General features: G+C 41.6%; 2 protein-coding genes across 2 annotated transcripts; one reads left to right on the top strand and one right to left on the bottom strand.

The window, feature by feature from the left end:
* Positions 1-350: 350 nt before the first annotated feature.
* LOC110528164 (oxytocin receptor A-like) lies at positions 351-15627 on the top strand. The gene is made up of 3 exons (XM_021609991.3): positions 351-459; positions 997-2167; positions 14110-15627. Exons 2-3 carry the CDS (start codon positions 1246-1248, stop codon positions 14361-14363), a joined length of 1176 nt encoding a protein of 391 aa, XP_021465666.1. The 5' UTR covers positions 351-459; positions 997-1245; the 3' UTR covers positions 14364-15627.
* A 2278-nt stretch (positions 15628-17905) lies between these two features.
* Positions 17906-23917, bottom strand: LOC110528162 (caveolin-3). Its single transcript, XM_021609990.3, has 2 exons — positions 23436-23917; positions 17906-19330 (listed from the first exon to the last, which is right to left on the bottom strand). The coding sequence occupies exons 1-2, from the start codon at positions 23550-23552 to the stop codon at positions 18989-18991; spliced, it is 459 nt and encodes a 152-aa protein (XP_021465665.2). The 5' UTR covers positions 23553-23917; the 3' UTR covers positions 17906-18988.
* Positions 23918-26345: the final 2428 nt, after the last annotated feature.

Here is a 26345-nt window from a genome sequence, read left to right as displayed (position 1 = left end):
GGCTGTATTGTAGCCAAATCGACTGCTGTCGACTGTAAAGCTAGTGTCCATATATTTCATCTCTAGTGTGAAGTTATTTAATTAGCCATTTAATTATGATTGTTCGTTATGTTTGTCATTATATGCTTTTAGTTGACTAAGGTAAATGATGATGATGATGACCACTTCGTTTTCGGAAATAGGACAGTTTTCATTTCAGATGTTTTCATTTCAGATGGAGTGAATTGTTCAGTACTGGGCCATCATCTATAAGAGTGGCGCACATGGACACCTAGTGGAAATAATGTGTAAATCCATTTCTCGTGTGTCATCTTGGCCAGGGATACCAGTGGTATAAATATCATGATACTGGCCATTCCGATCGCTACTAGTGAGGGAGGCTCACTGGTTTATGAAAAGAAAAACACTGTGGCGTTCCAGTATTCTATTTACAAGACAGAGGGTAAAGCAGATTCACATGTAAGTAGTCTACATTTACATTAGGAAAACCCATCATAATAGGCTATTTATTACGTGTAGGCTATGTTAAATTATAATTTGGATGTCTGAAGAATATGCATAGACAATGTGTTACACATTGGTGAGCCTCTATCAATAATTTCTTAAATCATATTATTTGGTTCTATTCCTTTTTCGTTTAAAAGGGGCTATCTACATTTCAAACAATAACAAAGCAGACAGAGCTATGAATACAAAGACCTTCCATGCTATCAAAATTATATTTTTTAACCATATTTGTTTTACTGTAAAATGTTTGTTTACAATTAAATGAGCATACATTTTGGGTTCTGATGGGGTTCGACAGTTGAACTAAGCTCATGAGGCATGTATAAGGTGTATTCTTAGGAGCCACGGGTAGCCAAATCGCATAACATTTTAAATTACAAAAATGGATGCACCAATCTCAGATTGCCCCTTCAATTTGGTATTATATAATTGTATTGTTTTGAATGAAAACAAGGTGTTTATGTGTTTCCTCTATTTCCTCTCCTTCAGTGTCTGATCCTATTCGGATATGAATAAGAAATAAGGCTTCAGCGCAACATTGCGATTACATTTTCCCACGTGCGTAAAAGGTAACAACACAGCTCCACACTAGGACGCTTTGCCTTGCCACCTGTTAACGAAGAGCCAAAGAATACGCGGTACTTTAAAACAACCCTCCACTGTTTAACGGTGGCTGAACATTGCTGCAATTGCATTTTGGGCGTCGCACGAGGACTGGCAGAGGATACGATCAACACAATGGAAAGTACCATATTAAATGAGCAGGACTTTTGGTCATTCAACAAATCCTGGAGGAACTCAACCCTTGGCAACGGGACCACCGGGGGAAACCAGACTAACCCCCTGAAACGGAACGACGAGGTTGCTAAAGTGGAGGTGACCGTGCTCGCCCTGGTCCTGTTCCTTGCCCTGGCTGGGAACCTGTGCGTTCTGGTGGCCATCCACACCACCAAGCACACCCAGTCCCGAATGTACTACTTCATGAAACACCTCAGCATCGCGGATCTGGTGGTGGCTATATTTCAGGTCCTGCCACAACTTATCTGGGACATTACTTTCCGTTTCTATGGACCCGATATCCTGTGCAGGTTGGTGAAATACCTTCAAATCGTCGGAATGTTCGCCTCTACCTATGTGCTTGTTTTGATGTCCGTAGACAGGTGTTTGGCGATTTGTCAGCCGCTTCGGTCTCTGCACAAGAGAAAGGACCGCTTCTATGTGATTATATCGTGGGTCCTCAGCCTATTGTTCAGCAGCCCACAGATGTACATATTTTCTCTGAAGGACGTTGGAGCCGGAGTGTATGACTGCTGGGGTGACTTCGTGGAGCCCTGGGGTGCCAAAGCGTATATAACTTGGATTAGCCTTACCATCTACATCATACCAGTGGCCATCCTGAGCCTTTGCTATGGACTAATAAGCTTTAAGATATGGCAAAACTTTAGAATGAAAACCAAGAGGGACCAGTGCATGAGCCTCACCCCGAAGACTTCGAAAGGCCATGCTCTCGCCCGGGTGAGCAGTGTAAAGCTCATCTCCAAAGCGAAGATAACCACCGTTAAAATGACATTTGTCATAGTCCTGGCGTATATTGTTTGCTGGACACCTTTCTTCACCGTGCAGATGTGGACGGCTTGGGATCCAGCGGCGCCCCGGGAAGGTAAATTTAAACTCCACCTCGAAAAGAACCATTAAAATGCAGTGTGGTGAGATTATGTGCGTAATATGAGCTACTTTAACGATGGGCTTCGCAATTCTAGACTGAAGCAATTATAAACATGTACATTTTAAAGTTAAACCACAATGAATGTCCATGGTTAATTTAAAACGCTCAGAACGTATTCTGCCTTGGGGTTTATCATACGGCGTGCGTAATGTTGCATGCGGTGTAGTATTATTTATCAGACTTCGGCATTCTGCGCACCGGAGCAGCCCACAGCTCCAGTAATGGTGTACGTAAATACTTTAATAATTACGAATAGCAAATAGCCTCGATGATAATACAAATATACAAAGATACACTATACAACCTTTGCCATTGACAGTCAAATGAAATTCGCACAATATTGGACACTGCACTTTTACCCAGGACATGTTGGCCAACCTGAGGAACATCAGAGGATGTATGCCATTGTAAGATTAGACGCATCATATGGAGTAGCCGCCCACCCACACAGGCAGTGGATAAAATGACAACGTAAGCTTAGATAATTTCACAGCATCTCATTATATTCCTCCAGCCAACCAAAATGCCATGTTGCAAATGAAGCTCTGCCCACCTATCGAAATGTATTGTGACTTGTGGAGACGCGGGTTCAACGATCCGAATATGTATGGAATAATGTTACATTTGCAAAAAAAAAACATTATTCATTTTATTCATTTCATATAGGCCTATCAACATATCCTTCATTTTTGAAAAGTTTTGAATTTGACAATGGTTGTCCAGAATTGGTACAGTTTGTTTTATGAAGACAAAAAAAAAAAAAAATTCACTCTCTGTAACGAACAACAACAACATTGACAACAGTGATCTTATTAGGCTATAACACCCCTCCACTGAAGCGAAGCAAATTATCCTACCCATGATAATTTACATGCTACCAAAATAAATCACTGGAAGCAGTCTTTCATGAGTGTAACCTGCGTGGTTTGCGTGCATCTCTGAGGCCCAACCTCCCGAGCCTGCCTGCAGTTAATCATTAGTCTGAGTGTACATGTAAGGCGAGCTATTGTTACCTGGGAGGCACATCGGCGCGCATGAGTGGGGCCACGCATGTCATCTCCTCAGTCCAGCACACAGGGCAGCGGCACGGCACGACACCCTAGAGCTCTTGGATGGATCAGCAGACAGTCCACTGTAATTGATCTCTTAATGACCCGCTTTATGGCCACATCCAATGTTATTCATTAATTCATTGGTTTTCGTTAAATATGCTATTGCTGTCGGCAGTGGCGATTTTAGCATATCAATCTTGGTGATGCAAAAAAAAAATAAAAGTGGGATGCATGCCAGCAAAGCTAGTGCACAACACAACACTAAACAATACATTAATTGCACCATAACGGTGACAAACGGTGCCCACAAACAGTTAGGGCCTATATAAAGCTCTCCCAACAGCAGAGTCCCAATAGCATTTCCAACACCTTACCACTGCTACACCTGGCTATCAGCAGAGCCTTGTCTGGCAGCAAAACAGTTCATTCAGCCTCATTTACTGTCTTTAAAAAAAACATAGCTGATATGGCTGACTTGCTTAAACAAATGTGGTTTCTACTGACAATTGAGATGTACAAACTATGGTATAAGGGGACGAAAAGCAAATAAGAGGAAATCTGTAATTTTGATTAATTAATGAGAGAGCTAGGACAGACATAGTCAATATAACTATTTGTTCAACACTTTTGAAATGAACAGCGAAATAATTCAGAACATGGGCCGTTCTTACAGTGTTCTCCCTGTACACCAAGTCAGAACCATAAGATAAATAAATGGGGCATATAAGCAAACAATGAAAGCTCTTACAATATTCTCATCTTGCCTATGCCGTTTGGCCATCGCTCATCCATATATTGATATGTACATATTCTTATTAATTCCTTTACACTTGTGTGTAAAAGGTAGTTGTTGTGAAATTGTTAGATTACTTGTTAGATATTACTGCATGGTCGGAACTAGAAGCACAAGCATTTCGCTAGACTCACATTAACATCTGCTAACCATGTTTATGTGACCAATAAAATTTGATTTGATTTGATGGTTACATTTCTCAAAAACAGGTTATAGGCTACATGTGCACCACCAAGTCAGAACAGCAAGCGACATTTTAAGAGGTGAAAATAAACCAAATTATTAGAGTGAGGCACATGGGCTACTAACAGCTTACTACATAACATAGACCGAGTATTACTTTCTAAGCTACAGTATACATAACCCTCTGGCATATTACATAATTTATGCAGATGCATACAATACATTTTTGGACCCACCTTGTTGTGCTGTGCTCACTTGAACAGGAAGGTGGTGCGGTGGTCCCTTTGTGGGCAAATTTTGTCATCAAACTTTGTCATCAAAGCCTGGCATTCTCTGGATTTATGGTGGTTTTCAGGAGAACTGGGAACTCGCAGAAAAAAAGTTTGAATCATGATGACGTCAGTGATCTTCAGGTCATAGCTCTAGAAACAGGCCCAAGTTCCCAATTTACAATTCCAAGTTTAAAAAAAAGTTTAAAACATATTTTTCCAGTCGTGGCTCGTTTTTCCCCGAGTTCTCAGTTGTCTTGAACTCACTAAAGTAAGATTTTGCAGTTCTGAGTTAACAGTTGTTTTGAGTGCAGCACAAATCATGCTTCATTGACAGCATGGCCAATGTTGAATGTTTATAATTTTAAACTAGGAAAATAGACCCTTAATCTTAGACTTGGGACCATACAGCCACTCCACTGAACAGCAGGCTAGTGATTGCTTTGCAATGCTTGCAGTTAGCCACTGATTCCTTCCAAACCACGCATTGTTGAAGTTGCGATTTCCTACTTGTTGTGTGTTAATGTTTATGTCCAATGGCCAATGAGCACAGATACATTTGATCTATAATTTCTATTCATTATTTCTCTTCATATGACAAGTATTAAAAATGATTTGCCAGTAGATTGTCGACTTGATTCATGATGATGACTGCTAGCTAAGATTGTGAAAGTATGATGTTGACATGATCAGTCCAATCAAAGCTAATGTAGATAAAACATGATTTGATGTCATTTTTTCTGTGGCCAATGACCTTAAGCCTTCTTGGTTGAGCACTTCTAATGTAACTCTATGGCAGCACCCAAGGGGGCTTGAATTTTTGAGATGACATAGTGTCCCCATGAGTGACAGAACACTGAGCCTGTGAGGACTGACACTAGAGTAGAGAAGCAGGTACGGGGAGTCAACATTTAATTAGGAACAGACATGGAACAGGACAGGAACAGCGTCAGAACCGGGTAATACACAGATGTAAGACAATTAATGCAGCAGAGGGGAACAGAGCAGGGAACTGACAAATATGGGGGAGGTAATAAACATGTGATTGAGTCCAGGTGAGTCCAATAAATCACTGATGCGCGTGACAAGGGGGCGAAGAGCGTGAGCAGGCGTGACAGAGCCAATCACGGCACAACGCTCCGTATTTTCTGCTGGCTTGCCCCACCACCATAGAAAGCACTGAGCTAGGCTGAAACACCTACATTTTGGAGCTGCCTTACTCAAGAAAACAGAAAAGAGACCATGTTTGTATGCAGCTTTATTAATTCACCAATATATATATTTTTTACATTGTTTCCAAACGAATATGTGACACATATTAATGCCAAAATAACATGCAAAACAGGCAAGCCCAAATTGTACTTTATTTATTTTTGCTAAAAATGTGGAGCTCGAAACCGGTGGGGCTCTGCCCTGAATGACAGATCGTGGCTGGCAGTTCGAGTTTTGCATGCCATTTTTGTTTACATTCCTTTCCAACCAAATTGGCCTATAATAACTATCCAGAAGCCATACACATTACACCAAGGTTAACCTCAGGTCTCCCCACTGGAAGCCTGAGGTAGGGGGAGCGCGGATCTATGAAATAGTGCACCTCTAACTTGGTGGACCCCCACCCCACCCCACTGGGTAGCAAATGGCTGGACAACGGACCGTACCGAAAAAACACATGGTTGCCAAGAAAACGCTCGTTTTGCTAGATTCTTCAAATGTATACGCAGCATTTGTATGTTGGAGTCACTTTTAATTCTTAATTGATCAACCGTTTCTATCATAGGCCACTGTAATCGAAGGGGGCTCAGGGCAGTAGCATTCTGCTCATCTGATGAAGGTGCACATGGATCAGATTCAAACTTTGAAGACTGAGATCGAGTCATTGAAGACAGACCAGCAGAAAGAGAAACATTATCTGAGCGCAGAGATAAGGGCGACAGCTGATGCATTGGTCCAGAGCCAGGCGGCATCGGCATAGAGTCAGGCGGAGAATGACGCGTTGAAGAGGGCGAGGATCCATGCCAGGCACACTTGTGAGCTCTGGAACTCCACCTCCGACAGGCAGAGTCAACATACCTGGTGGGTTCATCAGGTCGTCGGTTCACCCTGACATTTCTATTCCTCTTCTGACAACAGAACTTGACCAACTGCTCACTAGGCACAGCAAGGGCCGTCTGGACCATTATGCTGTTCTGCTACAGCCTAATAAATAAATGCAGGTGGCTTATATCTTCAAAATCCTTTAATGCTTTATTATACAAATGTAAAAACATATACTGTACAGTACTGTATTTCCTCATCATCATATTTATGCTTTCGTTAATAAAATAATGATAAAAATACTCTTTCAAAATGCTAATGTTTATTTAGTTATGGATCCATAATGAATTACTATGGGAATAAATATCACTGAATTAGAGAAATATCCGAACAATGTTGTCTAATGAAGGTTAACAAATTGTTACTTACTGGAAAATACTCTTTCAAACACACATGGTCACGTTGTACATCGCCATTATGGCTATTAGCAGGGCTATATTTTGGAATTTATAAATATTATTTTGGCCTATTCAGATTACAATCACTCACTGTCGTTTTTTTAAAAACAAAATAATCTAAAATATCGTTATATATAGCCTACCCGCTGTGGATGACTGTTTCAGTACCGTTTCGCATTTCTCTGAGACAAGCATGGAGAAACAAAAATGTTCAATTATATTCCATGATATTCTTAAAATATGTGTTGACTGAATATAAGCCAACATCTCTCTGTATTTTGATACATTGTGGATGGGGCCTCTCGAGTGGCGCAGCTGTCTAAGATACTGCATTGCAGTTCAAAATGCGTCGCTGTAGATGGAGGTTCAATACCTGTGCTGGCTTCCTCCGAGAGACCCATGAGGTGGCTTTTGGTTTTAATTTAGAATTCTCCAACCCTCTATATGTAATTATTGGCACACTTTATCAATCACACTTTACATACTGCATCCCATTAGCCAGGCCTATCCACATTCAGATTCTGGTATGCAGGGGAGGGAGATTGGACAATCTGCGCTGAACTAAATACAGTAGATGGCCTACTGTTTGGGGTTGCCATGTTGTTTATGTTCTATCCTTTGAAGAGGTATAATATATCATTTTAGCTGTATTGCTGTAAACAGCTAAGGAGCATGGTAAATCAAAGTGAGACCATCCATCCATTGGAAATACATCAGAGGTACAGCACAGCACTATGTATTCAAATCAAATTCAAACAAATCAAATGTATTTATAAAGCCCTTCTTACATCAGCTGATATCTCAAAGTGCTGTACAGAAACCCAGCCTAAAACCCCAAACAGCAAGCAATGCAGGTGTAGAAGCATGGTGGCTAGGAAAAACTCCCTAGAAAGGCCAGAACCTAGGAAGAAACCTAGAGAGGAACCAGGCTATGAGGGGTGGCCAGTCCTCTTCTGGCTGTGCCGGTGGAGATTATAACAGAACATGGCCAAGATGTTCAAATGTTCATAGATGACCAGCAGGGTCAAATAATAATATTCAACACAACTGCTCTCTTCTGTTCTGTTCCCTTCTGATTCCCAAAGCAGCAGCATCACAAATGATGTCCCAACATTTCAAGGCAAACACCAGGAAATAAAAGGAGGTGGTAAACAGTTATTAGAATCCCCAAACAATCTTGCATTACAAGTGTATGGAAAACTATAGAAATAACAATTCTCTTTTTTTTTTAAGTAGAGTAGATGTCCGCTCCCCCATGGAAATATCATTAGCATAATAAAATAAAAAATCCACCTGTTTAAGCTAGAGATAACAGTTTTTGCATGGCCTGCGTCTCAATCCACCTGTTTAAGCTAGAGATAACAGTTTTTGCATGGCCTGCGTCTCAATCCACCTGTTTAAGCTAGAGATAACAGTTTTTGCATGGCCTGCGTCTCAATCCACCTGTTTAAGCTAGAGATAACAGTTTTTGCATGGCCTGCGTCTCAATCCACCTGTTTAAGCTAGAGATAACAGTTTTTGCATGGGCTGCTTCTCAATCCACCTGTTTAAGCTAGAGATAACAGTTTTTGCATGGCCTGCGTCTCAATCCACCGCATCCGCCAATGGCAGCCTTCAACCTTATGCGTTGGAAGGTTGCCAAGCTACAGCTGTGTTTGTCAAACCATGAGACATCCCGAAAATCGTTCTTGTCACGGAAACGTCTGTAGCGTCAGAACGGTTTGGCCTATAGACGAATATGACCACTCTATGGAAAGATGAGACTTGTTTTGCACCAGCCTTACAAGACTCATCTGAAGGAAGTACAGTATATATGGAAGTGGTTTAGTGCCCCCAAATATTTTGTATGGGCAAAATAATAAATAATAATTACCTGATCTTTCTTATATAGAACAGACACATTAAAAAAAACTTCCCTTTGATTTATTTTTGGACTATGTCACGTGTGCTTATGTTTATTGATGAAATAATTCACTCCCTGGACTTGCTTCCCGACTCCCAGCGCACACGTTACAGAATAACGCCTCACCAAAGGGAAGCATCAGGGGGTGGTTTTTTTGTTTTTGTGTTGGAGGTGATGTCGGGTTCGGGTGTCAGTACCGGAGCTACCAGCGAGGCCTCAGGCGGTTCGTCGGACTCTCATGCTTCAACTGGCTTGACAGGTTCCCATGCCTCGGCGGGTTCGACGGGTTCCCCTGCCTCAGCTGGATCGACAGGTTTCCATACCTTAGTGGGATCGATAGGCTCCCATGCCTCAGCTGGGTGAAAAGGTTCCCGTGCCTCAGCCGATGCAACCAGGGAGTTTTCAGCTGGGTCATCAGGATCTCACGCCTCAGCCGCTTTGTCAGGTTTCTGCTCCTCGGCGGAGGCAACCGTTCCGCTCCTGTTCCCCGGGATCGTCCCTTTGGTTGGTGTCCTGCGGCTGGAGCCTCGTGCCAGGTAGGGGATACTGTCACGTGTGCTCCCTCTTCGACCTCTAGGTCACCAGGCTGCTTATTATTGCGCACACCTGCCACCATCGTCACACGCGTCAGCGCCTAATGACATTCACCTGGAAGCCATCACCTCCTAGATTACCTGCCCTATTTATGTCACTCCCTTTGGTTCCTTCCCCAGGTGTTGTTGTTTCAGTTTCATGTCTGTGCGTTGTTCGTGTTTCTTGTTTTGTATTATGTTCCATTTATTGATTAAATGATTCACTCCCTGAACTTGCTTCCTGACTCCCAGAGCGCACGTTAGACTATCTGTTGTTCTATGTAGTGAATCTTTTATTTGTTGAGTTTCTATGGGCTAACAGCAGTAAGGCCAATGCAGTTATATTGCCATATTGGGCATGGGATGCAACATGGTGCAAATAGTTTATTTTCACTATATGTTTCCATAAAATACAATTGGAAAATCCATAATATATTGGCTTTAAAATGGAAAGAAAGTAGCTTATAAACTATTTGAAAGCAGCCATTATGGAAGAGAACCTGGCTGCATGTGGCTATGGAGAGATAAGGTATCCATTAGCTAGCAGCACCACAGCCAGCAGAGTGAGCCCAGACAGCCGTACAGACTAATGGCTATTACTGAGGAGGCCATTAGTAACACATGCAGTACTTTGCTAATGTTTGATAAGGACCACATCACACTGCCTATTACCTCCAACATGGCAGATAATGATGTCAGCATTACACCTATTCACATTCAGATAACAACCTATCAAGACACACTTGTAATACTATTCTGATGAAACTATAATGTAGGATTTAAGTCATGACACTTTATTACAGAGCAGATTATTTGACATACCCCTTGATAGAGCTAAGATAACCCGTAGCTTCCTTTTCTTGCCACAGAGAAGCTAAACTATAAATTGAAAACATCCGTTAGTACAGAATGGTTGTCAGTGGTGTTTTTCCTCCTCGAAAACCGTTATACATTGGCTCCCCAGAGATGGGCTCAAATAAGAGAATTTTCCACCACTCTCGCAATAAAATCAAACTGCAAACACAAAAGTTCAAGTTCTCTTTTTCCTGCTTTCCTTGAAAAGGGGTGAACTCAGCAGAAACATGATTCCCAAACACAGCAACCCACAGCAATATCATTGATTTAAGCTTCATGTGGACCTGTACTTCTTCCCCTTTTCTACACAACAGTACCATAGCTGAAATTTAAGGGATTTAGGACTTGATTACCTTCTCATACTCATATAAACAAACACACTCTAGAGTGCGCAGACCTTACCGTGAAATGCAGATGAAAGCTATGTATGTGACCTCCTGGGGGTACAACTCAATATTAGGAAGGTGTTCTTAATGTTTTGTACACTCACTGTATAATATATACATACAGTAATACTACAGTACTATAGTCTTTTTTCATGTGGGTATTTTGAGCTTGTTCCTATGGCTTTAGCACTATATTGTCATTTGTTTTGAATGGCAACATAATGAAGAAAACTGGTTAAACCGTAACATTTTTTGACCAAGACAAAGTTTGCTGCCTATGTTGTCTCAATATTGATTATCAGATGCTGATCTGCAGCATCCCATCTATGAGTTGTGTCCATGCCCATCCATACCTGAGTGTACAGCCTTCATACTCCCCAAGTTGCCTCACCCTCTGCTCTGCTGTGTGATGCTGACTGGCAGTGACTCCATCAATCAGCATTCTGTGGTAGAAATTCTATAGTAAGAGAGACTGCAGATATGCAGGGAACAGAGTTGTTAAAAGTCATTTAGCTCGTCTGTGTAGATCAAGATAGCTGATATTGCCACCATTCTCTGTTCCTCCCAGGAATTCCCACATAGCTAAATTCCTGCCGATCGCAAACACAGGAGGTCACATACTGCGGTCGCACCCAAAACGTTTGTACCAGTAAAAAATACTAGCATGTAACAATGGACAATTATTTAAATAAAAATCAGTATGTCTAATAAACAGTTTAGTATGTAATGAATATTAATTTCCTCCACAAGTCTGCCTTGTCACCATGGCCACGGTGTGCTCCTCCCTGCATTTAAAGAAGCTTTTGAGACACCAAGCCTCATTATTGTTATTGTCATTCGAAAAGTAACGTTTTTTATTTATTTATTTTTTTACCCCCTTTTCTCCTCCAATTTCATGGTATCCAATTGCAACTCCTGTACAGACTCGGGAGAGGCAAAGGGCGAGAGCCGTGCATCCTCTGAAACTCAACCCAACCACTGCTTCTTGACACAATGCCCACTTAACCTGGAAGCCAGCTGCACCACTGTGTCAGAGGAAACACCATACACGATGGGACAAAGACATCTCTGCCGGCCAAACCCTCTCCTAACCCGGACAACGCCAGGCCAATTATGCACCGCCCCATAGGTCTTCCGGTCACAGACAGCTGCGACAGAGCCTGGACTCAAACTCAGAATCTCTAGGGGCACAGCTAGCACTGTGGAGGCCTTAGTAAAGTGTTATTAAATATAATGTTAGATGTGCCTTTTTATTAAAACACGGAAGTCCTTTTCAGTTGTGTCGACTCAAACAATCATGTGATCAGATACTAAATAGAGAGTTATTGTACTAGCTTCCATTTAAGGAATTAATAGTGTAGTGCATCTGATAGCCAGGTCAGTGGTTGGCTGAGAGCCAAAACAGAGTCTTGTTTTGGAATTCTACTGCTTAGCTTCTCTGGCAGTGAATCATCTGAAGTGCAGTCTTGATATTAAACTCAGATGATTGTAAATAATTGTCTTTCTTAGAAGAGGAAATAAAATAGTTTGATGTTGTGTCAGCCTTTATGAATGTGCTAAAGAGCCTAAAACGTGGCCACCAGTCCATACAGCACCTGACAACAGATTTACGAATCAAGGAAAATATTCTAATTTGCCAGTTTAGTGTGATTGATCGTCTCCTGGTAAACGGCACCATGAGCTTATCTACCAAAGGTTATTTATCATCATAATTCCTTCCTTAAAATGACATCTTGGCCCCATTCTCACCCGTGCTCCACCTTTTACAAAGCCATAAAACATTTTTATAGACATGATCTGGCAAGACATTTTTTTAACTAGGCAAGTCAGTTAAGAACAAATTCTTATTTACAATGACTACCTACACCAGCCAAACCTGGATGATGCTGGGCCAATTGTGCACCGCCCTATGGATCTGTCAATCACAGCCAGTTGTGATACAGCCTGGATTTGAACCAGGGTGTCTGTAGTGACACCTCTAGCACTGAGATGCAATGTCTTAGACCAATGCGCCCCTCAGGAGCCCAATATACTGAATGCTATTTAACATGGCATACAGTATATATTGAATGTACTGTAGCATATACAGAACATTCATTTACATTTGGACCATTATTATTACTGGTAAATACTTCCAAACACGGAAGCTCTGGCTTTGCCTAACATAGTTAGATCAAAAAAAGCTGTGTGTAAGTGTTAGAATGTCTGTCTGTTTGCCTGCTGCTTAGTGCCCCTTGTGGTGTCTCTGGGACTCAACCACCTGTCATGCCTCAGTGAAAAGATAATCGATCCAATGCCAAGATGCATTCATTCATATCCTTCCCTACCTCACATCTATCCAAGAGCAAGGTTATGAATATGAGAGAGGAAATGTATTGAGTTATTCATTCATCTATCATCATTGTGTTCCTTTGAGATTTGTGTCATTTTGTGGCTCAAAGTAAGCTACAAAGCAATGGAATTACAGAGTACCTACTTTACTAGCTGCAGGACATCCTAATGCTGCAGGACATTCTAATGCTGCAGGACATTCTAATGCTGCAGGACATTCTAATGCTGCAGGATGTCCTAATGCTGCAGGACATTCTAATGCTGCAGGACATCCTAATGCTGCAGGATGTCCTAATGCTGCAGGACATTCTAATGCTGCAGGACGTCCTAATTCTGCAGGATGTCCTAATGCCGCAGGACATTCTAATGCTGCAGGACGTCCTAATGCTGCAGGACATTCTAATGCTGCAGGACGTCCTAATTCTGCAGGATGTCCTAATGCTGCAGGACATTCTAATGCTGCAGGACACCCTAATGCTGCAGGACATTCTAATGCTGCAGGACGTCCTAATGCTGCAGGACATTCTAATGCTGCAGGACGTCCTAATTCTGCAGGATGTCCTAATGCTGCAGGACATTCTAATGCTGCAGGACGTCCTAATGCTGCAGGACATTCTAATGCTGCAGGACATCCTAATGCTGCAGGACACCCTAATGCTGCAGGATATCCTAATGCTGCAGGACATTCTAATGCTGCAGGACATTCTAATGCTGCAGGATGTCCTAATGCTGCAGGAAATTCTAATGCTGCAGGACATCCTAATGCTGCAGGACACCCTAATGCTGCAGGATATCCTAATGCTGCAGGACACCCTAATGCTGCAGGACATTCTAATGCTGCAGGACATTCTAATGCTGCAGGACATCCTAATGCTGCAGGACATTCTAATGCTGCAGGACATCCTAATGCTGCAGGACATCCTAATGCTGCAGGACACCCTAATGCTGCAGGATATCCTAAATGCTGCAGGACGTCCTAATGTATTGGCAATTTGCAATCAATAAAAATCTAAGTGTGTGTGTGTGTCTTGTTTCCCCAGCCATGCCCTTCATCATCTCCATGCTGCTGGCCAGTCTGAACAGTTGCTGTAACCCGTGGATCTACATGTGCTTTGCGGGCCACCTGTTCTCAGACCTGAGGCAGAACTTTGTGTGCTGCTCGGCCCGCTACCTCAAGTCCTCCCAGTGCCACTGCGAGCGTGACAACGACTCCAGCCGCAAAAGCAACTCCTCCACCTACGTTATCAAGAGCACCAGTAGCCAGAGGAGCGTCACACAGACCTCCACCACATGAGACGCCCTCACTTCCCACAATGGTACCCCCCCAGTCAGAACTGTAAACCCCTCACACACACCCTCCACCACTGCCCCAAACCCACGTTTCTCCTTCCCCTACTGTTGTCCCGCTCCGGGGGAGGCTCACCTAAAACTATTGCACTGATTTTTATATTTCGTCTCAGACATGGTTTGTCAAGAGTAAATTGAACAATTGATTGTTGTACAGATGGAGATTTATTTGGGGACATGTTGAACGTCTCCACTTACAGGCAAATGTCCTGTCGCAGTTCAGAGTGAGTCATCCATTGATTGTGTTTTCAGACTGATGGATTTACATATTTGGTCCGTGGAGGAGGACAGGAGATGGTAAATGAAAAATTAAGCACTGACTGTCACTCCCAACCAAGGAGAGGAGGGAGCTGTGTTCTCCTCACCATGGACTTAAAGTCCATTAACATAGGCCTCCCATGCCACATACTTTGTGTCAATCAGATCTGTAATGGTGGTTTGGATTGTGAATACTGACCAAGACAGTGACATTTCTTATTAATGTTGTCAGCCTGAAGGTAAAGCTACTCTCCTCTTGCATTGCTTTGCACATATTGACATATAGGAAGTCTCCTGTGCTATGTTGCTCATGTCTGTTGTATCACACCATCCTTTAGGTCACACACACAGTACGTTTCAATTATTACACAGTTTGTGAAATGACAACTGCCATATCTGTCATGCTGTAAATGTTTACTTACTTAATTTTACAGAAGGCAACTCAATAAACTAGCTACCATTTTCTTCTAGGATGAACACAAACATCCAAATGTATTTCTATGAAGATTGTGGTGTACTTTGGCAAAAATGTTCCTACGTAATTACTCTGTCTGTACTTTTTGAGTGGTAGGCTAACGCCTTCTTCATTGCAAAATAGGATTGAGAAAATGGATTACACACACTCAGAACACTCAGAATTGGGAGAGCAATTCCATGAATCCTGCTTTGATCTATCTGGATTATTCAGTGTATTTGAGAACCTATTGCATAAAGAGGGTGACCTGCCTTAATTATGAATCTACTTGAAACTGTGTTCCTTGTGCACATCACAAATGGCAGTATTCTTTTATGTTACTTTTTACAAAGTTGGCTTCTGCTTGTACTGTAAACGTCTTGGTTTTCGATCCTTAAACCTACTGAACATTTAATAGAAAACATCATTTCCTTATTTGCATTTAAAGTACATACTGTATGTATCTCTTATTTATTTGAAATAAATTGTTTGTGTTCTATCAAGTGAGTCTGAAATGATTTTTTTTGTGTGCATCAAATGGAGTTGAGCCTTTTGGACCTCATAACTTAACTTATTTAAAAAATATATATATTCTATGATAACAAGGACATGTTTGACTTTTTTTTGGGGGGGGGGGGGGGGGGGCATTAATTAATGTGATTTTACAAAGGGGCTATTTTCTTTATTGGTGAACCATAACAAACTAATACGGTTGAAAGTGATATCAGGGGCACACAGCAAATGTTAAATAAAATCATAATAAATACAATAATCATGAAAAAAACATTATTGATGATAGAGAATTTAACGAGGACTATAAAATAAACATATTATTATTTTAATGCTTATATTTCTTGTGGAAGTTGATGAATAGAATTGTCCAACACAACAAGACAGTCGTGAAGAGGGCACGACAAAGCCTATTCCCCCTCAGGAAACTCAAAACATTTGGCAAAGGTCCTGAGATCCTCAAAAGATTCTACAGCTGCAAAATAAAGAGCATCCTGACTGGTTGCATCACTGCCTGGTACGGCAACTGCTCGGCCTCTGACCGCAAGACACTACAGAGGGTAGTGCGCACGGCCCAGTACATCACTGGGGCTAAGCTGCCTGCCATCCAGGACATATACACCAGGCGGTGTCAGAGGAAGGCCCTAAAAATGGTCAAAGACCCCAGCCACCCCAGTCATAGACTGTTCTCTCTACTACCGCATGGCAAGCGGTACCGGAGTGCCAAGTCTAGGTCCAAAAGGCTTCATAACAGCTTCTACCCCCAAGCCATAAGAATCCTGAACAGATAATCAAATGGCTACCCGGACTATTTGCATTGTGTGCCCCCCAACCCCTCTTTTTACGCTGCTGCTACTCTCTGTTTATCATTTATGCATAGTCACTTTAACTATACATTCATGTACATACTACCTCAATTGGGCTGACCAACCACTGCTCCCGCACATTGACTAACTGGGCTATCTGCATTGTGTCCCGCCCCCCCACCACCCGCCAACCCCTCTTTTACTCTAATGCTACTCTCTGTTTATCATATATGCATAGTCACTTTAACCATATCTACATGTACATACTACCTCAATCAGCCTGACTAACTGGTGTCTTTATGTAGCCTCGCTACTTTTATAGCCTGGCTATTGTACATAGCCTGTCTTTTTACTGTTGTTTTATTTCTTTACTTACCTATTGTTCACCTAGCACATTTTTTAAACTATTGGTTAGAGCCTGTAAGTAAGCATTTCACTGTAAGGTCTACCTACACCTGTTGCATTCAGTGCGAGTGACAAATAAACTTTGATTTGATTTGATAACACCCAGAGACATGTCAAAAACGCCTATATCCACTGAAAAAAAGTATTCAAAATGCATAGAATTCCCTTTCAAGATCCATATATTTGTGTTATTAAGGTAAAGGACACCGACCTTCCACATTTTACACTAAATAAGAAGTGATATTTCCTGGGGACAGAAAAGGCACCACATTGTAGAAATGACCCAGCTCATAAAGTATGTTGAACTTCTGTATCTTACATTTACATTAATGTGCACATACATACATGTCATAGAAAGATAGGAAAAATATTTGGGATGGGATAATGCTACTTTTATAGGCATGGCTTTACGTGTCTGGATCCAGACCACTGGTTCTCAATAGGCTTTTCTGTCCTTACCTTCCAATGAGAATGACTGGTCCACCTGGTTACAAAAATATGTTTATAATTTCCACTTTAAAATTTCAGACTTGGTTTTCCCTCACGAAAAATGTATCAACCCCTACAAAAATGTATTATAATCCACATAATAATTCAAAGTTTCTGTTGCTGCAGGATTATTTTTACTGCTGTAGTAAACTGGTTCAAATTAAGATCCTACATCTACAGAGGCCAAGAGGATAATAATAATCTGTGATATCAATTCAAAGAAACCCAAATACTGCTCTGGAATATTTATAGCTACAGTCTTATCCACCAAATAATTATGTGCAAATGTTGATAGAGCAAATTCCCCACAGATTAGGTTAGGCCCCACTCATCATAAATCGACAACAGATATTTGTACTTCTCTTTCTCAATCAATATATGAACAAATGCAATAACACCAATGTCGTATATCTTTAGTGAGATAATTGGCGTACACTCTAATGCCACATACTTGGCTGAATTGTAGGACCTGCAAATAGTCTCATTTCTTTCTAACATTCTTACAGTTTCAACAGCCACACAGTCAATTTATTGGTAGCTTATGTGAAAGAAATGTGAAGCAAAATGTACAATTTAGAATGTGTTTAATCAAAATTATTCAGTTGAGAAAATGCATCTTATTGACTCTGTAAAAGGTGATATAATCTTGTTGAAGCACTACAATTCTCTTTTCTATTGTACAACATCAACTAGTTTATCAGCAGGCACAAAATGCACGCATACACACACACACACACACACACACACACACACACACACACACACACACACACACACACACACACACACACACACACACACACACACACACACACACACACACACACACACACACACACATCTGACTGTTTAATATACTGTATATCAATTCAGAATTGGGCTCTCCAACCCTGTTCCTGTGAATTACCCTCCTGTAGGTTTTCGCTCCAACCCTAGTTGTAACTAACCTGATTCAGCTCATCAACCAGCTAATTATTAGAATCATGTGTACTAGATTAGGGTTGGAGCGAAAACGTACAGAATGGGAGCTCTTCAGGAACAGGGTTGGAGAGCCCTGTGTAGGCAGTATTGTCCTACAGGCACTGCAATGTCGTTAGAGTAACTGGGGTGTTTATGTCATGTGACCGAGAAGCTACTGTCCTCAGCATCTCAAGATACATTCCATGGCTGCCAGCACTCTATTCCCTCAATGAACAGGCAGCTCTCTGCCTTCCAACGGAGCCAGATCTGTCACCCAACCATGCTGCAGCTATCACAGAGCCTCTAATGGCGCTGGTCGCTCTGAGCATGTCAGGACTCAAAGGGCAAGATGGACTGGGCGGGGCCCAGGGCTCCGGGCGGGGTGAGGGTAACGGGGAGTGTCTTGGGAAATATGAGGACACCAGGACTGGTCATCTGGTCTGGCATATAAAAAGGGTGCAACATTTCATCCAAACACATGTAAACACTGTGGTGGGTGTGAGTCAGTGGTGGCTGGTGACACTTTAAATGGGGAGGACAGGCTTACAGTAATGGCAGGAACAGAATAATGGAATGGCCTCAAACACATTAAACACATGGCTTTCCATGTGTTTGATCCATTCCATTGACTCAATTCCATTCATTATTATGAGCCTTCCTCCCCTCACCAGCCACCTCTGGTGTGAGTATCTAGACCTCTTTGCGCAGGGCCACTTTCACACTGCTGAAGATTTTGCCCAGGGCTTCAAAGAAGGGGTCACAGAAGGTCTGGATGCAGAGGGAGTAGATACGACTGATGCACTGTGACTCGATCAGGCAGCTCTTGATGCAGGGCACCACAGCCCAGATATGACAGAATGAGATGCAGGCGAAGAGGAAGCCCCAGAGCAGAGCCACGGGGATGCCGAAGATGGCTGAGAGGATGCGGTAGCACCAGTACTTGGACACAGTGAAGGTGGTGTAGCTGAGCTTCCACACCCCATCCAGACTGTGTGTGCCGTCAGGCTCTGCGATTACATCCTCAAACTCTACCTGCAGGGAAGGAATACCATGGACGACGTTAGTGAATTCTCACTGATGAAAGGAAGTCTAGTGTTTTCTGAGTACCTAACACCAGGGCCAGGATTTAATCAACGACGTGTTGTCAACAAACCCATTGCACTGTCGACAATATGCCTTTGGAAGGTCATTTTCTTAATATTCACGGAAAAGTAATGGTAAATGCTGTGAATGTTGGCACAAGTGTAAATTCCCTTTTAAAGTCAAGAACAATGTGCTTAGCAACAGTGCACCCTTGATTGAATCCTTGCCCAGTTTCCTCACAAATCAATGGATATGATTATGCAAAAATACACGTGTTATTATGACTTAACAACATTACTGTTATCATTAGTAGTGCCTGGGATACATAGTGCATGAAATAAACACAACTATACTGAGGCCCTATACCACACTTCAATCTGTTCTGTGTACTGTACTAACAAATAGACCCCTTTCTGTGTTTGCAAACATTGCCACACTAGGGACACAGGGAGTTCTCATAGACCGCTAGCAAAAAAGCCTCCATTTGCATGTTGCTTATGAGTGCATTTCCCACTACCTTGGATTATGATTGGATTGTAAAGCTTGTATGAATGACCTGCTTATTATAATGTGTGTGTCATCGTTGCCCATCAACTGCATTATACGTTAACATTTTTTTTTTAAAACACTTCAACTTCAACTGGTAAACATACCCTTCGCTAACTTTACTACAGACTATATCAATGAGCGTTAACTACTGAATCCAAAATAGGTATTTGGCAAAGATCACAACTAAATATACTCTTAGCAACTGCTCAAGCAATAATCAAAACAACATTGTAAGCGTATGAGAACCCCAAAGACGTGTTTTGTTTAGAAGTAATAACTACAGTATGTAAATGTGGTCTATGTTAAATGGGCGCAGATGGTGATGGCTTTCATTTTCTGCCTCCAAAAATCAGTGCGTGACATCATTGTGTTGTGTACTGAAAAGGGGCTGAAACCCAGCATTTCTTCACGTAAAATGCAAGTCTATGATGGCCCAGTTTGTAATTGCTTGTTGTATTCAGTATCCAGCACCTGGTCCTTACATAGACATCTGCAACTCAACCCTGAATGGTAATGAACTTGTTACACTCAACAGATGCCTAACAGATGTAAACCAATTTCTAGAATTTGAAATATTACTACTGAATCACAGTCTATTCCTTTTAATTATCACAACTTTAAAATTGGTTGTAGGCATGCTTTCCAAACTGAAAAGTGGTGCTTGCGTATGTATTCACCCCCTTTGCTATGAAGCCCCTAATAAGATCTGGTGCAACCAGTTACCTTCAAAGGTCACATAATTAGTTAAATAAAGTCCACCTGTGTGCAATCAAAGTGTCCCTTGATCTGTCACACAATCTCAGTATATATACAACTGTTCTGAAAGGCTCCAGAATCTGCAACACCACTAAGCAAGGCACACCACCAAGCAAGTGGCACCATGAAGACCAAGGAGCTCTCCAAACAGGTCAGGGACAAAGTTGTGGAGAAGTACAGATCAGGGTTGGGTTATGAAAAATATCAGAAACTTTGAACATCCCACAGAGCACCATTAAATCCATTATAAAAACATTTGAAAGAATATGGCACCACAACAAACCTGCCAAGAGGGTGCCGCCCACCAAAACTCACGGATAAGGCAAGGAGGGCATTAATCAGAGAGGCAACAAAGAGACCAAAGTTGACCCTGAAGGAGCTGCAAAGCTCCACAGCGGAGATTGGAGTATCTGTCCACTTTAAGCCGTACACTCCACAGAGCTGGGCTTAATGGAATAGTGGCCAGAAAAAAGCCATTGCTTATTAAAGGGGAAAAAAGCAAACACTTTGGTGTTCGCCAAAAGGCATGTGGGAGACTCCCCAAACATATGGAAGAAGGTACTCTGGTCAGATGAGACAAAAATTTAGCTTTTTGGCCATCAAGGAAAAATGCTATGTCTGGTGCGAACCCAACACCTCTCATCACCCCGAGAACACCATCCCCACAGTGACGCATGGTGGTGGCAGCATCATGCTGTGGGGATGTTTTTCATTGGCAGGGACTGGGAAACTGGTCAGAATTGAAGGAATGATGGATGGTGCTAAATACAGGGAAATTCTTGAGAGAAACCTGTTTCATTCTTCCAGAGGTTTGAGATTGGGACAGAGGTTCACCTTCCAGCAGGACAATGACCCTAAGCATACTGCTAAAGCAACACTTGAGCGGTTTAAGGGGAAACATTTAAATGTCTTGGAATGGCCTAGTCAAAGCCCAGACCTCAATCCAATTGAGAATCTGTGGCATGACTTAAAGATTGCTTTACACCAGTGGAACCCATCCAACTTGAAGGAGCTAGAGCAGTTTTGCATTAAAGGATGGGCAAATTTCCAGTTGTTAGATGTGCCAAGCTTATAGAGACATACCCCAAGAGACTTGCAGCTGTAATTACTGCAAAAGGTGGCTCTACAAAGTATTGACTTTGGGGGGAGGGTGAATAGTTATGCAGGCTCAAGTTTTCTGTTTTTTTTGTTTTATTTCTTGTTTCACAATAAAAAACATTTTGCATCTTCAAAGTGTTAGGCATGTTGTGTAAATCAAATGATACAAACCCCCCCAAAATATATTTTAATTCTAGGTTGTAAGACAACAAAATAGGTTAAATGCCAAGGGGGTGAATCCTTTTGCAAGCCACTGTAAGTAATGAAAATACTGAGCTATCGCATACTCTGAAAAAATATCTAAATTATCAAAAATATTTATCTCAAAAATATTGACACCCCGAAAGATTATTAGAAATAAAGTAGTCAAAAGATTAGTATTTGGTCCCATATTCCTAGCATGCGGTAACTACGTCAAGCTTGTGACTCTACAAACGTTTTGGATGCATTTGAAGTTCATTTGGATTGGGTTTCAGATTATTTGTACACTATAGAAATGCAAAATAATGTATTGTGTCCTTCTGGAGTCACTTTTATCGTAAATAATGGGTTTCTAAACACTTCCACATTAAAATGGGGGTGCTACCATGACTACAGATAATCCTGAATGAATCGTGAATAACACAGAGGGTCTAAGATCACACCCCCAAGACATGATAACCATTATCAATAACAGGAAAGGTTAGCATGTCTTGGGGGCAAACCATTATCAATAACAGGAAAGGTTAGCATGTCTTGGGGGCTAACCATTACCAATAACAGGAAAGGTTAGCATGTCTTGGGAGCTAACCATTATCAATAACAGGAAAGGTTAGCATGTCTTGGGGGTACATTGCAATCTTTGACCCTCTGTAATTTTCTCACTCATCATTATTCATGATTCTTTCAGGATTATCTGTAATCGTAGTAGCATCCACATTAATGCAGAAGTGTTTAGAAATATGGTTTACTCTTATTTAGAAAAAATGTCACTCCAAAATGACTCAATACATTATTTAACATTAATTTATACTGAGCACAAAATCATCTGAAACATAGAATATAATAATATATATAATATAATATAATGTTTTGCATACAATATAGTTCAGTATTTACATATTTTATTTTATACAGTCATTATTGCTCATCTTCATCAATCATTTCTGACCCCACTGTACATGCTATACTTAACAGATGACTCACTCAAGTCAATAAAAGTTTTTTCATACGCCCTGTTTAGCCAGGCAGTAGACTATCTCCTTCCACGCTCTCCTGAGCTCTGGGGAAATATAGCGCATGATAGATTTCACTGTATGTAAACATGACGACAAACACAGGAAAAGCAGCTATAAAGCTCTGAAAAGAAACCACCTCATAATATCTGTCTGTCTGTCTGTCTGTATGTCTGTCACAGCGCTTTAGCCCCATTCCAGAAATAAACGTTGGGTGCCGTGCTGGGGCATAAGGAACAGGCCTGGGACTATTTTGGGACATTCATGGCAGCAACACAGCAACATACTGAAGTGTTCAGTGTTGGCTTTAAGTTTAGACTTTAGACTTAATTTTAAACTAAGGTTTAAAGCTTGTCTTTCCTTACTTGAGGCAAAACAAGTTCAACCTGTAGATTCAGTGTGCGTGTGAGTGGGTGGCGTCGTCATGGTTTACCTACCTTGATCACATCCTCATTGATCAATTTAGGGTCTCTGTTGATCAGGTCGATCTCCTTGGTGTGGCTGTCTTTCACAAATTTCTCCTTGTTGGTGTTGTACTGGTACTGGTCGGCCATGGTGGCGCCGTGGGCCTGGGCTGGGGCAGAGGCAGGGAGAGTAGTGGGGCGTGGAGGGCTGGGGCAGAGGACAGTGAGTGTGAACCCACTGAAGCAGACTGCAGGCAGCCCCCTCAGTCACACTGATCCTCCCTGTTACTACTGTGACGACACGGCTGAAATTCCCGTGGACAGCTGCTGCCCCCACATGCGCACACACACACACACACACACACACACACACACACACACACACACACACACACACACACACACACACACACACACACACACACACACACACATATATACATACACCTATACACACACACCTACACATGCACACACACTTACACACCCACACACCTAGACTCACACACCTAGACACACACTCACAGCAAAAGCATGTCTTAAAGGGGACCCCAGAGCCGTGTCAAATTTCACACTGGGCTGTGGGGTCAGCAGGGCAGGGCTTACATGGTAGCATGAATTTCCACTCTAGGGTGATGCAGTGACGCCTCTCCTACTCCTGCTCCCACTGACACCAACAGTTCACTACAGTACCATCGGCGCTGACCAACAACTTCCAGACAGGAAGAATGTAGGACTTTGTCATAAACAGTAATCCACTGTATTATGCTTAGTCAAACAAAGTATATGTGAATGCATAGAACATTTTCAAAACAAGATACTTCATTGATAAAGGGTTCAAGTAAAGAATGAGAAAGTATACATATTGGATTTACCAGATCATTCATCATTCATCCATGTTTTGTTGTTGTATGATTTGTTTTTGTTTTTATAGAGGCCAAAAGTCATTGACTGTTGTTTGACTGTGTAACAGTCCTCAGCCCTCTGGTCACTAGCACAAGGTTTATGTTGTAATCCCAGATCGGTGTCTTTACCTCTTCCCTTCATTCATAAAAGGTGAACGTGATCCTCTCTCTGTATCCTCACCGGTCATTGAAGTAAAACTCATCCACCTCTACTCATCAACGTATTGATGAAAGCACAAGAAAGCATACTGTAGTTCAGCAGGTGTTGATGCATACCTACATTAACAATTAGAAACATGCACTTTACATATGCATTTTTTGGAATGTAATTACTTTTAATAAGCAATGGATGATGTGCATTTCAGCTGTGAACTGACCATCATTATACAATGTCAAATGAGTTTCAGCTAGCCCTGTAGACAAATGCCCTCTTGAGGTGCTCATTTTCAGTCATCATTAAGCTGTCACCCACTGTGATAAAAAATATATTTGATTGAGAATCTTGTCTAGCTTTATATTCATAAACTACCACTGACATTGCAAATGTTACAGTTAATAAGCAGTCAGTGACATAATTGACAACTTCCATTATGTCTATTAACAAATTCTATGGGCTGTACAGCGAGCAAATAGAATAAAAAATAAATGACATTTTCATTTATGAGTCAAGCCTCACTGGTGGTAGAACACTGTGCAGTGTGTCACTGTCTCAATATGTCCACTATAAAGTATTTAATTTAACCTATGGCATATTGCTGGACAGCACATAGTAGTGAGTCAGTGCCAATGCAAGACTAGTTACTGTAAAACAGATTTTTTTTAACTAGGCAAGTCAGTTATGAACAAATTCTTATTTTCAATGATGGCCTTGGAACAGTGGGTTAACTGGCTGTTCAGGGACAGAATGACATATTTGTACCTTGTCAGCTCGGGGATTTGAACTTGCAACCTTGCAGTTACTAGTCCAACACTCTAACCACTAGGCTACCACCAGGTTTCTCTGCTACCCTCACACCCTGTCCTTGTGAGTCTCAGGGCAAGACAAAACAGAACAAGAGTGACCATAGAACATTTCTGGAAAACCAGGGAATTCATTCAATTTACCCAGAATTTTGCAACCCTGGTTAGTAGTAGCTGATTTCATTGACAAATCAAAATCAATTAAATTAGAGTACTTTGGAGACAAGAAATTGAGTGTTTTATCCCATGGCTCCCGTCATCCCAGGCACATCCATCTTCTACCAGGGAAAGAGCATACTCAAACTCGTCATTGTACTGTAGGTGATAGACGCTAGGGATCCACCTCTTTGATGGTATGCATTCTGTATGAAGAAAGCAAGAGCTTGTCATTGACTTCCTATAAGCCTGTATTATTCATGAATTATCTTTATCATCCTTAAAAGCTCTACTAACTCACCAGTGCATTTTGTATCTATTTTGTATTATAAGCCTGCATAATGATCTCTACTTCTTATGGACATGTGTTTTAGTGGTATTTTAAAGTGGGTATTTTAAAGTAGATATTATGGCCTCGAGATGGGAAAACTGGGTCCATAAACTCAACAGAACCACAATGACTCTCGACCCCTCCTGCCTCCAGTATTTGTGCTGCAAAAGTTTATTTTGGGCGGCTAGAGTCAGTCTGGAGTATTTCTTCTCTCTCTCTCTCTCTCTCTCTCTCTCTCTCTCTCTCTCTCTCTCTCTCTCTCTCTCTCTCTCTCTCTCTCTCTCTCTCTCTCTCTCTCTCTCTCTCTCTCTCTCTCTCTCTCTCTCTCATGTTCTGTTATAATTTCCCTATAAAACGCAGTACTCTCTCAAAATAAATGTATCATCTGATTTAGGATTCCTTACAGTTGTCACGATCAGTCATTACATCCTATATTTACTTGTTGCATAAACAAGACCATAGAAACATTATGATGATATGGAAAAGAGGAAGGAGAAGAGGAAAAAGAAGTGTTAGCTAAGCGAGCAACAGTAATAGCAGTGTATCACTATTGTAAGCCTGTTGCAATTTATCTCCACCAACAGACTGCTG

The sequence above is a fragment of the Oncorhynchus mykiss genome, chromosome 7 (genome assembly GCF_057628025.1).
Source record: "Oncorhynchus mykiss isolate SJ-2025 chromosome 7, ASM5762802v1, whole genome shotgun sequence".
NCBI lineage: Eukaryota > Metazoa > Chordata > Actinopteri > Salmoniformes > Salmonidae > Oncorhynchus > Oncorhynchus mykiss.
Note: the sequence above shows the minus strand (reverse complement) of the source record. Positions and strands in the feature narration are given on the sequence as shown.

Excerpts from the sequence above, each read along its gene's own strand:
- LOC110528164 (XM_021609991.3), top strand. The coding sequence starts at position 1,246 with ATGGAAAGTACCATATTAAATGAGCAGGACTTTTGGTCATTCAACAAA. Across the intron at positions 2,168-14,109 it reads TCCAGCGGCGCCCCGGGAAG|CCATGCCCTTCATCATCTCC; the intron begins GTAAATTTAAAC and ends TTGTTTCCCCAG.
- LOC110528162 (XM_021609990.3), bottom strand. The coding sequence starts at position 23,552 with ATGGCCGACCAGTACCAGTACAACACCAACAAGGAGAAATTTGTGAAA. Across the intron at positions 19,331-23,435 it reads TCAATGAGGATGTGATCAAG|GTAGAGTTTGAGGATGTAAT; the intron begins GTAGGTAAACCA and ends CCTTCCCTGCAG.